At 45.2% G+C, this 16,059-nt stretch overlaps 1 protein-coding gene across 5 annotated transcripts in view; it reads right to left on the reverse strand.

Moving 5' to 3' along the window:
* Nucleotides 1-16,059, reverse strand: part of MYOF (myoferlin) — a 157,621-nt gene that overhangs the window by 95,690 nt on the left and 45,872 nt on the right. For all 5 annotated transcript variants that reach the window (XM_047824477.1, XM_047824479.1, XM_047824476.1 and 2 more), the window contains exons 6-10: nucleotides 5,039-5,205; nucleotides 4,290-4,418; nucleotides 2,047-2,109; nucleotides 1,911-1,961; nucleotides 236-266 (exon numbers count right to left, since the gene is read on the reverse strand). In XM_047824477.1, coding sequence (XP_047680433.1) covers nucleotides 236-266; nucleotides 1,911-1,961; nucleotides 2,047-2,109; nucleotides 4,290-4,418; nucleotides 5,039-5,205 — 441 coding nt within the window. The remainder of the gene's footprint in view (nucleotides 1-235; nucleotides 267-1,910; nucleotides 1,962-2,046; nucleotides 2,110-4,289; nucleotides 4,419-5,038; nucleotides 5,206-16,059) is intronic.

Below are 16,059 nucleotides of genomic sequence, written 5' to 3' on the forward strand. Positions count from 1 at the left end.
TGATTTTGATAAGATCAAAATACTCTCACAAAACAGAGAAATTGCCTACTTGTGAATGTTAGGATAATTACTATCAGATTAAAAAAGATGTCCATATTAAGCTGCTATTACTCATTCCTAAGTATACTTCCCCCTCCTCAATCAAGAAAACATTTTTATTATTCCCTTTTTGATCCCTCAGATTTTCTTGATTCCCAGAATGTTCAAGTTCATGGGGAGAAAAAATATTACTTACCAGGTTCATCATAAATGAATCCAACATCAATCTGGGAAAAAATAATTTAAAATAGTTCAAATAGATTTTAAAATCAGTTTAGTCATTTCAAAGAAACCATAATTGTTATATTAAAAATGTTTTTAATGTTTTTTTTATTTTATATTTTTAAAAAAAAAATTTTTTTTCAACATTTATTTATTTTGGGGACAGAGAGAGACAGAGCATGAACGGGGGAGGGGCAGAGAGAGAGGGAGGCACAGAATCGGAAACAGGCTCCAGGCTCTGAGCCATCAGCCCAGAGCCTGATGCGGGGCTCAAACTCACGGACCGCGAGATCGTGACCTGGCTGAAGTCGGACGCTTAACCGACTGCGCCACCCAGGCGCCCCTTTTTTTTATTTTTGAGAGAGAGACAGAGTGTAAGCAGGGGAGGGGCAGAGAAAGAGGGAGACACAGGATCTGAAGCAGGCTCCAGGCTCTGAGCTGTCAGCACAGAGCCCAATGCAGGGCTCGAACTCATGAACCATGAGATCATGACCTGAGCCAAAGTCCCACACTTAACCGACTGAGCCACCCAGGTGCCCCATTATTATATATTAAATATAAGACTCTTGCCAAGACTTCGGTTTCTTTGAGAACATTTCCTTCTTACCCTCTCCATACCTCCAGTGCCTTGCCTGACCCTCAATCAATCATTTCGAATGAATGAACTAACTAGTCTTAGAACTGGAAGGGACCACGGAAGTAGGATAACCAGTATGTCCTGGTTTGCTTGGGACTTTTCCCCAAGCACAGAAAGTCTCACATTCTGTGAAATCCCTCAGTCCTGGGCAAACCTGGACTTTGGTTACCCTATGAGAAGTCACCTGGCCCAATTTCCTATCCAATATTCCTCTTCCTCTCCTCTGGCTAATGCTAATGCTAATGCTAATGCTAATGCTAATGCTAATATTAATATAACCATCAGTTGGGCACTTCAATGTGCCAAACAGTGTACTAGTCTTCACATTGACTCCTTTTTACAGAGGAAACTAAGGATCAGTTGGCATGTGGCTAGTTGGTGGCAGACAGGTATGAACACATTCAGGCCTGATCCAAATCATTCTCTAGGACTTCTAATGACTGGGAGCCCTGAGAGGCTTTGAGAGGTAGTCCATTCCACGCAGAATTGCTGAGAAGCACCCACCAAGTATTTATCTTTAATTCCAAGATGGGTTACTTGGAAAAGCACCCCGATTCTCTTTCCTGGTTTGCTTGCCTTTCATATTCAAGATTTACAATAATTGGCTTTGTAGATGGAGCTCTGGGGCTGCCGGCGAGTGGAGCTGGGTGATGGGCTTCTTGCCATCAACAAGCACCCCTTCCCTCTGCAGCACTGCACTGGCTTCCATCCGCAGCTGGAGTGCTGGCAAGGGCCCTGATGTGGCAGCTTTCAGGTATTTGCTTTAAGGTATCGCACGTGTTGTACTTGGAAGTTGACTAGACCCAGGCCAGAGGACGCTCAGCTGGTTTCTGGCCCCTGGGGCATTTGTGTCCTGCTGGCATACCAGCCCTCAGCAAAGACCGTGACATGAATCCCTCACACGTAACTTTTAAGATCACCCAGGTAGACAGCCGGATATGTGGCCAGGAACCTGATGCCTCATTATGAGAGTGCCCATCTAAGTTGAATGAAACAGACTGTTGGCACTCACCTTAAATTCCCCCATCAGACAGTCTGCCCGCAAAGAATGGGAATTATAAACCTGAAAGAAAGAAGAGCCATGAGAAGCTTATCGGCTTTATCCGGCAGTTAGAGAGCACCACCTTCCTACTCCGGAGCCCCCTTACCCGAATGCTGATGATCTCATCCATCAGTTCAGAAGGAGTTATGTGGACATTATAGAAAAATAACTGTCAAAACAAAAGAGAAAAATGTTTGAACGTTTACAGGGGTGGACTCAGGTTTGGTGTGATCTAATGCTATAATTTGAGGGCCCTCCTAAGAAATTATAAAAACATAACCCCCAAATAGGTGTGACCATGAGAACACATTGCAGGGCCTTCAGAAAGACCCATAAGCTTAGGCTTCTTGAGCTTCATGGCAAACTCACCTTTGCACGTCAGAAAAAGGAAAAAGGGTTAAGTAACAACGGTAGTGTTTATGTAATGAAACAGAATTGTTCCTTTGGGGCCAGAAACATATTAGCTCACATAAAGATCTAAGGTGATTGCATGTTGCAATCCCACTAAAATGGGTGCTTAGGGCTTGCATGACCTGGAAAGTTGAGTTGAATTCCCTACAATTGTCCTGAATTTCTATAATGTCTACAATTGTCCTGAAAAAAGTTCTTTTTTAGCTTTTTTAAAAGACATCTAGGATCCACTCAAGGGTTATATGTTACATTTGGTTGTTGTGTCTTTTTAGTTTCCTTTTATATAGAACTGTACTCCTGCCTATTTTTGTGGTTTATTTTTTCTATCAAGATCAGTTGTCTTATAAAATATCCCACACTCTGGATTTGCATGAATATTTCCTCGCTGTTAGATTCAAATTGGTCATTTGACAAGAAACAACACAGGTGATGTTGATACTTCCATTATATCACATCAGGACACACACTTCAGTTCGTCCCATTATCAGTGATACCAAGTTTAATCACTTGGTTAAGAAGATGTAGGTAAACTAGGGATTTTTTCTTAGTAAAATTCTTTTATTGATTCCTGAATTGGTCTGCTTGGAGCCTCAGGTATTTGATCGTTTCCCTTTTGCCCAGAGTTCTCATCTCAAAAAAATTCACTGTAATGGGAAATTCTAAGATGGAGATTCTTGCTAGGCTCCTGAGAATGTGGCTGAGTAAATATTTATCCTGCCTATGAATGCATTACACCTTAGGTGTCCAGTCACCCGCGGCCCCTCCTCCCTGCAGTCTGGTCTTCTTCACAGTGAACCTCTTTCCCAAAGTCCACTTTCCGGAAGTGCTCAATGCACACCCATGTCTCATGTCTGTTTTGACACTACTCAGCTGCATGCTGGTGTCTACAGTTCATCCAAGGAAGAGAAGTGACAAGCAAGAAGATAGGTCTTTTGTGAATGAAGGTAGGGCCAGCTTGAACATAGGGGAAGAAACTAGAACACAGGACAGAAGCAACTGGTTCCTTTTACACATAGGGGTATGGGAGAGAACAAAAGTGGAGCTGAGGTTAGGTCTGGAAGCTGTAGGGAGGGATCTCAGGGGAATGGGGATAGGAAACCCTGGAAAGAAGGCCTGGGCTCACAGAACAGGCAGTGGGACACACGCCTGAGGAATCTCAGAAATCTCCTCAGAGCAAGGCCGGGCTTGGAAAAGTCCCCAAGCTTATCATTTCTCTTCACAGCCCTGATCGTGGGGTTTGTGCTACCTGAGATGACTATCAAGGTATTCAGTGTTTTTGAGGAGTGTTCCAGAAGAGGTCAACAGAAGGACTATGTTCTCGATATTCAGGGACAAGAAAAACCTTTTGGCTCCTAACTGCTTTCCTTTAACATGTATTATTTTTCTAGCCATGTAGGTTTTGACATCTTTAAAAAGCCAGCCATGGTTGTCCCTGTGAAAACTGTAACATCTGCCTTAGAGCTGGGACTGAAACTCGGTATTTTTTTCTTTCATGGGCGTCCAGCATCAACTGGTCTTAATTGTGAAAATGTGCTGGGCATGCTGTTTTAAAAGTAACAAAACAATCACAGAAACGACTCAGTCACATGGACTCATCCCTCAGACACACCCTGCTGATTAGAAAGAGCAAAGGCAGATGTAGGTGACTTCACGGGCACCATCCTAAGGGGTACAAGGATCCGTCAGGAGAGGCGCCATGGGGAAGTGGTCTAAAAACGCCAGCAAGACCCCGGCAGCTCTGAGAACCAATGATGACGCAGGACATGTGGTTTCAAGACCCAGTGGTCCTTAGAATGTTTAACGCGGGAACTTTTCGTTGTCTTTACCAGATCTTTGTCCACGAGTTCCCCTCCCACACGGAACAGGAGAGAGAACGCTGGGAGGTGCATATAAGTAGAACAGACTCATTGAGCAGAAACATGCATTATGCCCATTTACCTCATCAAAAAATGGGTTGTTCCCTCTCTTGATTCTCGTCCGGTGTGTCTGACCACAGACGTGGACCTTGACCACGGGTCTTATATTGTTGCCACTTAACTGCCGGCCCTCAATCACCCGGACACGGATCTGGAAGCACAGAAGGGGTGTTGTTACTGATCCTTCCCCAGTAAGGAGTCCTCGGATCCCCGTCAGCTCGCCTGCCTGTAAGGACCGCTGAAAGTAGGCCAGGGCAGCTTTGCCACACAGCGGCGTGCATGGACTGGGGTGGCCCCCATGCTCATTCCCAAGGTGGAACTGGGTTCCAGAAACTGAGAGCAGTAGTGGGACTGGAATAGTCCAGAGCTGGCCCTGGGAAAGGGCGGGACAGGGCAGAGGCCGCTGCTCCAACCCCAGCCTCCTCCCTGGTCTGCCTGAGCCTGGGATGCATTAACTCACTCCACGGCTGTCCGCCAATGAGGTGCCTAGAGCTACGAAAATGCAATACTGTGATTCTCTTCTCTCCTACCACCAAAGGGAAGGAGCGGTATAGTTTTATTTCTCTGACGAGCCTCATCTGGCTTGACTACATCTACTTCTGCATGCAGAACAGAGATGGACAGCTCTTCTTTTCGGGTTTATGCCCTGATGTCCCCTTTTGCTAACCTAGCTGCTGCCCATAGCAATGGGTCTCTCCCGGAACACCGCGACTAACAGAAGCGGGACAATACGGCAGTAAAACAAACGTGGGGTGCGCTGGCTGTTCCTACCTGGAAGTCCTGGGGCTTGTTGGACAGCATCCGCCGGCTCTTCTTTCCTTTCGTGAGCCTCCGGGCAAGCTGAGCCTCCGACACCAGCCCACCTGCCCCCTTGGGCCCAGGGGTCCTGACTGTATTGTCCAATCTGTCTTCATCACCTCCATCTTCCTCCTCTTCTCCTAAAACACCAAAAAGGAATGCCGTCAGAGATGGCCCTCACACTGTAAATGTCTGAACTCGGGTTTCCTGGACTCTGAGAGTTTTCAGTGTTCCTGAGGCAGGTGGTGAAGGAGTTGCTCCTTTGGTGACACTTATTTGGGATGTGCTGACTCAGATACAGTTTCTTAGGAAAATGTGTTCATGGTGCATCAGGGCGCTCATTCGGGCTGTATTCAGAGTGGCCAAGAGAACACCAGAGACCAAGGGGAGAGTGATAGAAGTCTCAGTCAGACCTAGCCAGAAATCACCCGGTTCTGATCTGGGAACCCCCCCTGAGGTCAAGGGACCTTTCTGCAGTTAGGACACAGAGGTGAGAAAATGCCGGGGGAAACTGGAACTTTGCACAGGAGACTTCAACTCCAGTTTTCTTGCCAAGCAGACCAAGGTGGTCTCATGCTCTCCCTTTGCCCACCTAGTCTGTCACTTCCACACACATCTGTCTCCTCGTTATCCCCCTAGCTTCCCTTCATACTCGGGGCAGGGCGGGGGAGGTGCTTCCTGATTCACATAGTGAGAGCCTACTTCCTTCTGATTCTTTGGAAAACACCCCAAGTGTCCCTCACTCTCTTGAGTACCTCCAGAGGATCCTTCCCAACGGGGCCTCCCCTCTGCCTTCACACAGGCACAGATCTTTCTCTCCTTAAAACAAAAACAAAAACAAAAACAAAAAACTAATTTCTGCCTACTATGTCTCCCCTTTCTTTCATTCACAGACTCTTTTAGATTCGTTGACAAATTTCAGTTTTTCTTATCTTAACAGACAAAAAGTGTGAACTCCTGCTAACCTGTGCAGTATAATTTAAGAGATCCTAGAAGACTAACTTGTCCAAAAAGTACCGGCATTTGCACTCCCTACCTTTGGATTCTGAAACTCCTCCTTTACAATGCGAAATCATGCAAGAGACTGAATTTCCATGCGAACACATCTGTCAGTCACTCACATGATAGTATGAATTAGTTCAATCAAACTGCCATGTAGCACAGCTCTTAAAACTTGGGCTCTGGAGTCATATGGCTTAAGTTCAAATCCCAATTTTCAGCTATGTGAGTCTGAGTAAGTTTTATAATTTCTGTTTTAGTTTTCTCATTTGTCAGAAGGGAGAAATAATAGTATTTACCACAGGGTTATTGTAAAGAAAATTAATGTATATGCAAACCTTCAACATGGTGTCTGGCAAAAAGCCAGCCTATAAATTCATCTTTTTTTTTTTTTTTGACTTTTGTTGATGAATCAGTTTTTGCAGGAGCGAAGGATTCTAGAACACTTCCTGGAGAGCAGTCATGAGGTGGGGTGAGGGCTGGAACAGTCAGTAGGCAGCATGGGGGAGGGGGGCTCAGCATGAGTAAGGGGCAGTTACAAGGAAGTAAAAGCCACCCACCCACACCACATACTGCTTCAGAGCTCAGCCCAGAATGAACCCTCCTCCTCACCACCCCTCATTCACGCTTCGCCTATCCACCCACTTCTGTCTATGAATGTCAACCATGACCTCTTCTCACTAAGCTCAGGACCCTTTTCTGAGTCCTCACATTCCACTTAACATGGCCTTGGGCACTGGGACCCACACACACTTCTTTGCATCATGCCACTCTCTTCCTGGCACTCTGACTGAACCTTCTCGGGTTCTGCATGGTCCCCTTTTCATGTCCTACTCCCCAAGTGTGACTTCCCCCTCTGTTCCTCAGCCCTCTGAGGTCTGCCCTGACACCCTCTGGATCTACGCTTTGGAGTCACAGCCCCTCAGAGCGTTAGGCTAGAGGGGCCTCAGAGGTCCTGGGTTGGACGTGCCCCTTCCCACGGCGTGCAGACGAGAAAACTAAAGTCTGGAAAGCTGAACGAGCTGTGAGGTCATTGGGAGCTGAGCTGAAATGAGCACCCGGGTGTTCACCCTACCTCAATGGCTTAAGACTGGGTCTAAAACCAGGCTGTGGGTGAAGGAGCTGCAGTCCACCTGGTTCCTCAGCACCTCTGTCAGGACACCAGGATACCCCAGAGAGGCTGAAGGCAGAGAAGGGCTACCTTTGCCCTCTGCAAGGTAACCTGGGTCTCATCTTCCCCATCCCTGAAGAGGCTTCAGAAGCAAGGCTTGCCTGCCACCCATCTCTGGGAGCCCGGGTCTCAAAATGTCCCTCCCATTCTTCACCAAGTGAGCTCCTCAACTCCCTCAAGCCCCAGGTGAATACCCTGTCTCTGGACAGCACCACACATCATCCTAGCCAGGGGCTTGGTGAATGCAGAATGAATGAGGGGACATGGGCCCCTGCCTTCCCAAGTTCCTGAGCAATTTGTACAAGTGGCAGCACAGCTCTCAGGGAAGAGCGCCCGGACACTAGAAGGTGCTCCTCCGAACTTTGCTCCATTCTCAGGAGAACCCAGAAGGCCAGGCCCCCCCTGCTGCAAACCTGTTCTGGACTGGGCAGTGGCTGGGCTGGATGCTCTGACAACTAAGACAAACTCCCTTCCATTGTCCTGGGCCTAGGCAAGGCTTCCTCCCTGCTGTGGACTGTTCCATTCGGGGTTGGTGGTTATGTATAGTGGCAAGCAGGAGAAGGAGGGGTAAGTTGTACCCCTTCGCGGTGCTGGACTCTGTACAAGTCCTCATTAAACTCTTGATGGATGCTTTAGAAAGACAGCAGGCAATGAAGAGCCAGTTTCTTCTAGGAAATACCTTCTGCTATTCAGACTTTAGGCTCAGCGATGCGTCAGAGGAAACCAGCCAAAGTCATGGCTACAGCCAGCATCTCTGTGTAGAACAGAAGGATACTGGAGCAGGAAATTCCCCCATTAGGTGGCAGGAAGTTGCACGGGGTTAAACAATACCACCCTAAGTGTTCCACAAACAGTGAGGGGGGCCCTTTAGGCCCTGCCAGGCACACTCTTCTGTGCAAGCTGTTTTGTTACCAAATGTGGGTGGTTGTGTGGGCATGCGCCATCACTGAGACCCAGGCATGCATCCGATGCACAGCCAAGTGGACCTACAAAGGATGACCCTTCATGACCACAGAGGGCAACACTGAGTTGGGAACCGTTGATCAAACAGAAAGCTGCTGCGTGTATTTATTTGCTTGTTTTTGCTGGTTAGCACGAAGAACCACAAACTGGGTGGCTGAAAACAAGAGAAATATATTCTCTCACAGTTCCAAACTCTAGAAGGAGGGTGTTGGCAGGACCATGGTCCCTCAGGGCCACCACCCCATCTAATCCTCTTCCATTCCTTGATGAAGAGTCCTTTCCAGAATAGTTTATGTTTCTTTGGATTGGGGGGGGGGGGAGGAGGTGTCACAGTGACCCAGTTTTTCCAGAATTTTGTAATATTTTGTAATGTTAATCTTGTAAATATTAACTTTATAATTAATTTTGTAATTTTAATTTTGTAATTTTGTGAAATTTTGTAATATTAATTTTAGACAAAAGTCCTTCCTTGCCTCTTAGTTGGTGGCCCATGGCAATCCTCGGCATTCCTTGGCTTGTGGCTGCATCCTTCCAACCTCTGCGTGTGTCATCACATGGCCTTCTCCCCTGTGTGTCCATGTATCTTCTCTTTTTGTAAGGGTACCTATCACTGGATTTAGGGCCCACCCCATCCCAGCACAATTTCATCTTAGCTAATTACACCTGCGAAGATCCCATTTCCAAATAAGGTCACCTTCTGAGGGTCCATGTAGGAACTGGGCAGTGGGGACACTATTCAACTCATTCCAGAGGCCATTTTTTGTATCTTTCCAGTGCGTTCCATCTATTGCTCCAGTCCACAGTCTGCAGCCACACGGGCAGCCCCAATCTATGGACATCACCCCCTCCCATCATCCTCCTTCACTGCATTCACACCCTTTTCTCCTAATCTGAGCTGGAGTCTGTGATCTAACACTGCCATCTCTCTTCTCTGTGCTCCTCAACCCCTTCCCTTCTCTCACTTACTGTGCTCACCTGGCTCATTCAACCTCCCTTGCTCCACGCCTTCACCCAGGGAGCTGCATATGGCTGAACACTCACCTTCCTGACTATTCCCACTTAAATGTCATGACCACACCCCCAAAGTGGACTTGCAGGACTCCCTGGCCATCTATCATACTTCCAAGGCATCTATTCACAGTTTTCCTGGACCCTGGTCTGAGAAGGCCACTAATTAGCCAACAAGGTCAAATCACTTTACCTTTCTGAACTCCCACCTTTTTTGCACCTTGAAAACTTCTAACACCCTCTCGTATCCTTCTCACTGCCAGCTCATGACCTTGCTTATTTCATGGACAAAACAGGCAATCAGAAGAGAATATCCTCATCGTCCCATGCCAAGGCAACCTTCCTACCTGCACCTGCTGTCTGCCTCCTCTCTTGCTACAATCATTGAACTGTCTGTGCTCCCAACCTGAGGTCAGTCTTTCCACATGTGCACACATCTCCCCTCTCCTCCACCTACCCATGGATTTTGCTTCTGCAATTTCTGCCTCTGTATGTACTCCTCAATCTTCTCCCTCTCAGCTGCATCATTCCCATCAAGATATAAATGTGCTGAAATACTGCCCACAATAAAAACAAACCAAAATCTGTCCTTGATTCCATAGCGCCCTCTATAGTTACTATTTTTCTGCTCTCCTTATCTGTCACTTTGGTAGTGAAAACCTCCGCACAATTTCTTTATATGAACACCATCCTGCCTCTCCAACAATTACCATGCCACTCAGTCAAATCCTGCCAAGCTTTTGAGTGCAGCCAACACTGGCCTGTCTCCTTTCTGAATGTCAGTAACCCTCTATGTGACTCACCCTTGGTTATAAGTGAGCTTCAATGAACACTTAGGAATGGCTCTCCATTGCAACTCCAGCAGCTCAACAAAACACGTCTTCATAATTCCTGAGATGTAATATTGGCCTCTCTCCAGAAGCTCAGTTGCAATATTCCTGCCAGCTGCCCCTGTGTGTCATCACTTGTGATAGTGACACTTCCCTGGAGGGCATCTGTTTGTCCACCCAGTGCTGAAGAGTTGGCAGCCCCTAGGGGACCTTAGGATACAGTTAAGTTTGCCTCCAGCATGCCCAACTGTGCCCTTCCCTAGCAGGGATCAGCTTCTCTCCCTCCACCAAGCTCTCATGCTATCCTACTCTAGCACTTACTCTTTCTGAGCGTAAGAGAATGAGCTATCAGTCACTCAGATGGCACCAGATATGCAAGCCAGCCTTTCCCTGCCATCGCTCTCATCCTGTTAGAGCTTCCCAATGAAGGCAATTCCTAGGAATGGCTGAAGAAGAGAGACACTTACCCAGTCGCCACTGGTTTTCTCCTGGCCTGAAATACAGACCCTGTGCCCTGGCCAGCAGGCCTCCAAACACTGTTCCACGCCCCTCATCTTTCCACCTAGGCTCTAACTGGGCCACCATTCCATCTAATCTTCTCCCATTCCTTGATGAGAGTCCTTTCTGGAATATTTTATGCCTTTTCTTTTTCTTTCTTTCCTTTTTTTTTTTTTTTGGTCACAGCAACTCTGTTTCTCTAGAGTCCTAGAATGCCAATCTCTGCCTGTGATATTAATTTTGCTTCTAATGACAAAATTTTGTTAAGTGGTTAAGGCAGAACTTAATTACCTTGGGCCAAAGGTCACTGCTAAGTCAGCACAAAGGGCTGGTATAATACCATCAGTGTAAGTTAAAAACGTACAAAGCAGAATGGGAGAGAGGACGTCTTTAAACATGAAAACATTTTGGAGATAACGTGCTGATTTAGCTGCTATGTTGACTAGTAACTTTTCTGGGTTTCTAACCCGAGAGAAGTTATATAAATACACATCTGCACTCAACCATAAGCACTTCATTACCCTCCACCCCGATTCTTGGGTAAACAGCACTATATGTGCACCACGAATTTTCTGGAATGGTTCTAATGCGTAGCCCAGAGCACAGGTGTCATGGAAGAACCTCTAACCATACAGTAATGCAAAGAGAGGCTTGCAGGGTAATCTTGGCAGCAACTGCTTGAATTAACTGACCTGTGATCCAGTCTAGGAAACGTTGCCCAAAAAGCTCTGGCTGCATCTGGGCAAGATACTATTAACGAGGTAAAATGCTCAACTCTGGGACTTCTTACAGTGAGTTCCCAACTCTGCTCTCATCAGGATCTCCTGGAAGTTTCTACCAACTGCACAGATTGCAGGGGATCCCCTCCAGACCAGCTAAATCACACTCTCTGGGAGTCGGTGACAGAAGTCTGCACATTTAAAGATCTCCCTTGATGATTTTCCCTGTGTCTAAAGTTTAAGAACCCCTTGTTTATTATGATCACTTTGGCTTTCTGAAATAACTTGGAAGAAAGATAGGCTTAATACAATCAGTTTGCTGGACAAAGTCAAATAGAGGCCAATCCTGGAAAGAGTGCCTCCAACAATCCTCTAGCAAACTGACAATTTTCCAGTTCAGTTCTGACGAAGTCAGTCCCTTCTTCACCATGCTCCATGGATCCCCATGATGTGTCCCAGAACAAATGTCTCGGCTTGGCATTCCCAGCCCCTGGGAACACACTGCCTTTTGACTACATCTCTGAATGAATTCTTCCCTTTTGTCTATTCACTAGTATTCCCCCCAAAATGCCCTTCTTGAAAGGAAACATTTAAACAATATCCATTGCCCATCCATCATTCACTTACTCACTCAACCAACCAAACATTTAGTGAGCAATCATGACTTAGTGGTAGGCGCTAAGAATACACAGTTGAAATCGATAGCTGAAAAAGTACTTTCTCTAAAAAAATTATGTTCCATGCAATAATTTGCTTAATCCTCTGTTGGGGAATTTATTCAGCTCTGACCTATACTTATTCATGTTTATATCTTACCTTTTTACTGAAATGCAAGCTCCTCGGTGGCAAACCATGACTTTATCACCTCTGTATGCCTCAGGTGTCAGTTAAATGTTTTCTAAACTGGATTGAATTTTTTTAATGTTTATTTATTTATTTTTGAGAGAGAGAGAGTATATGTCGGGAAGGGTCAGAGAGAGACAGACACACACACAGAATGTGAAGCAGGATCCAGGCTCCGAGCTATCAGCACAGAGCCTGACACAGGGCTTGAACACATGAACCGTGAGATCATGACCTGAGCCGAAGTCACAGCGCTCAGCTGACTGAGCCACCCAGGTGCCCCCAAACTGGACTGAATTTAATCTTAAGCACAGTGACTTTAGTATTTGTGGAAAAAAATAAATTCGAAGTGGCAATGCCTAATGATAAATGAGTTTTTGCCCTTCCGTTGTTGAACACAGCACAAATTTAACAGATGACTCTTCAAAAATAGATGTGAGATTTTAAAAATAGTTCATTCCGGCAACAAGAATGTAGGCTCCATTCAAGCTAACTGACATCTGGTGAATCAAGTTGGGAAGGTAACAGGTTTTTGGGAAGTCAAGCCTGAAGTCTGGGTCATCCCACCCCTCTGTCACAGGAACAGTCTTAGAGGTGGGTCAATGAAACAAATAACTTTGATACTATACATGTTCAGTCAAACCACCAATGCCCTGGGTCTGTAATCTTTGTCATCCTGATATAAGAGTTCCAGAAATGCATTCCTTAAAAACAAAACCCTTAGCTATACCACCAAAGACACGATTCAAAAAAAGAAATAATTGATAAGCTGGACTTCATTAAAATTAAAAACTTCTGCTCTGCAAAAGACAATGTGAAGATAATAAGAAGACAAGCCACAGACTGGCAGAAAGTATTTGTAAAAGACACAATCGATAAAGGACGATTATCCTTTATATATACAAAATAAGCAAGAATTCTTAAAGCTCAACAAGAAAAAAACAACTTGATTAAAAAATGGGTCAAAGACCTAAACAGACAGCTCACCAGAGATACAGATACACAGATAGCAGATAAGAATATGAAAAGAGGCTCCAAATCCGATGTCATCAGGAAATACAAGTTGAGACAATGAGATGCCACTACACACCTATTTAAATGGTCAAAATGCGGGACATTGCCAATACCAAATGCTGGCGAGGATGTGGAGTGACAGAACTCTCATACGTTGCTGGTAGGAATGCAAAATGATACAGTCACTTTATAAGACTGGGGGCTTCCTGCAAAGCTAAGCATACTCGTGCCGTGTGATCCAGCAATCATGCTCCTTGGTCTTTACCCAAAGGAGTTGAAACTGTATGTCTACACAAACCCACACACGGATGTTTGGAGCAGTTTTATTCATATTGCCAAACTTGGAAGCAACCAAGATGTTCTTCAGAAGGTGAACGGATAAATAAACCATGGTGTACCCAGACAATGAAGTGAGCTATCAGCCCATGAAAAGACATGGGGAATCATAAATGCATATTGCTAAGTGAAAGAAGCCAATCTGAAAAGTCTACATACTACGCGATTCCAGCTCAAGGACAATCTAGAAAAGGCAAAGCTATGGAGACAATGAAAAGATCAGGGGTTACCAAAGGTTGGGCAGGTGGATGAATATGCAAAGCACAGAGGATTTTAGGGCACTGAAAATACTCTGTATGATATTATAATGATGAATATATGTCATTATACACTTGTTCAAACCCATCAAATATACACCACCAAGAATGATCTCTAAGGGATACTATGGACTTGGGTGACTATGATGTCACATATGTTCACTGTGAGCCCCATAGGTTCTTCCTTTGTAAAACAAAATGTCATCATTCTGATGAGTGACATTGATGACAGGGAAGGCCATGTATGTGTGGGGCAGGGTGTGTATCTGAAATCTCTGTTATCTTCCTCTCAATATTGTGGTAAACCTAAAACTGCTCTAAAGAAAACAAGTCCTTAACACACACACATACACACACACACACACACACACACACACACATCCTATATCCAATTCCTGGGATCTGTGGTCAAATTAGTTTCTTCAATTTCCAGCGGTGAATTTTCCTGAAAATCTTCACTTTTGTGTTCTATCATTAGTGTTTCAAATTTCTTCTATGCAAGACTCACTATGTGGTTGGTAATCTTTACAAACGATATTGGTAATCATGAACAGTGGTTATCTCAGGAGGGTGGGAGTGTGGAAGATGTGCACTTTCTGTGTTTTATATTTCTGCAATGTTTATGTTTTTACAAATGGGTATTGCTTTTGTACTCAAAAAGAAGATCAACAAGTTCAAATCTTTTAAAAAATTTTTAAAGATCTATATAAATTAGAGGAAGCCAACCCATTACTTTCACATGGAATGGTAAAGTTTTTTAAGAGTTAATTAAAAAGAAGGGAAAAAAAATTCTGGGCCAGATGTTCTGTTTTGGTTATTAAAGTATGTGGCGGCAGAAGGTATGGCTCTCGGGGCACCTGGGTGGCGCAGTTGGTTGAGCGTCCGACTTCAGCCAGGTCACGATCTCGCGGTCCGTGAGTTCGAGCCCCGCGTCAGGCTCTGGGCTAATGGCTCAGAGCCTGGAGCCTGTTTCCGATTCTGTGTCTCCCTCTCTCTCTGCCCCTCCCACGTTCATGCTCTGTCTCTCTCTGTCCCAAAAATAAATAAACGTTGAAAAAAAAATTTTTTTAAATAAAAAAAATAAAAAAAAAAGAAGGTGTGGCTCTCTCACCATTATTTCTCTGCCTCATATTTCTTTGTCTTATCTTCCCCCAAGACTGCAAGTTGTTGGGTTTTTTCCCCCTAGTGTCTTCCCTAGCACAGAGTTGTAGTGAATACTCAAAGATATCTTTGCTTAGTTTAATTGAATTGTCTTAAGACAAAAAAAGGTTTTCCCTTGAAACATCCAAATAATCCAGGATACTGAAAGATTTTCTTAAATGTTGAAGAAAAGGTTCTTTCAGTGGGATTATGAAGCCATCACTCAGAATGTCACCCTTAAAACTGTTTTTTGTTTTTTGGGTTTTTTTAAGAAAGAAAGAAGGAGAGAGGGGTAAGGACGGGGGGGGGGGGCGGAGAGAGAGAGAGAGAGAGAGAGGAGAGAGAGAGAGAGAGAGAGAGAGAGAGAGAGAGAGAATCCCAAGCAGACTCCACGCTCATCACAGAGCCCAGTGCAGGGCTGGATCCCATGACCCTGGGATCATGATCTGAGCGGAAATCAAGAGTTGGACACTCAACCGACTGAGCCACCCAGGCACCCCAGAATGTCCCCCTTGACCCAACTTTGGTGAATAGTCATCTTATACAGCAAAGATAGTACTTTCAGGGCAAAGAACCCTGTATGTTTTTTAAATAAAAAAGTTTCATGTTGTCATCTCACACTTGAAAATGAAACTGGCCTGCAGACACTGCTCATTTCCTGGCCAGCACCTAGTAACACACCCTTTGTTTGAGATCCAAATGAAAGGAACTCAGGTTCTGGTTTATTTCCTATCTCTATCCAGTATGATCAGGCGTTCTATAGAACTTCTGAGGACGACTTTTGCCAACTGCCATGGCAGAGCCTGCTGGGAGTGAGCTTCCAAAGGGAATGGGTGGGCTGTCAGTCCACAAACACTGCTGGAGCATTAGCGTTGCCAAGACAATCCAGGAGCTGAGGAGAAGGAGCCTCAAGCAAAGGGAGCCTAGATGACAAGGATTTTCTCCCCATTGGGTCTACAAGTTCAAGAGTTGGTGCTTTTCTCATTTTTAAGCAGCCTTGGCTCCAGGGAAATTGCATGGTTTCTGAGCTTGGTCTTACCTGGGTCTGTCTCAGGAGATGGGACCTCCCCCTACACTGTCAATAACTTGAGAAGTTACTTATTCTCAGTCTTTCTGGTCCACTAGGACACAATCTTTTTCTTTTCCTTTGTTTAAAAGATATTTAAAAATAAACATTTAGTCATCCCAACATGACTTTGAGCAAAACCAGATCATT

Source organism: Prionailurus viverrinus, chromosome D2 (assembly GCF_022837055.1).
Source record: "Prionailurus viverrinus isolate Anna chromosome D2, UM_Priviv_1.0, whole genome shotgun sequence".
Lineage (NCBI taxonomy): Eukaryota > Metazoa > Chordata > Mammalia > Carnivora > Felidae > Prionailurus > Prionailurus viverrinus.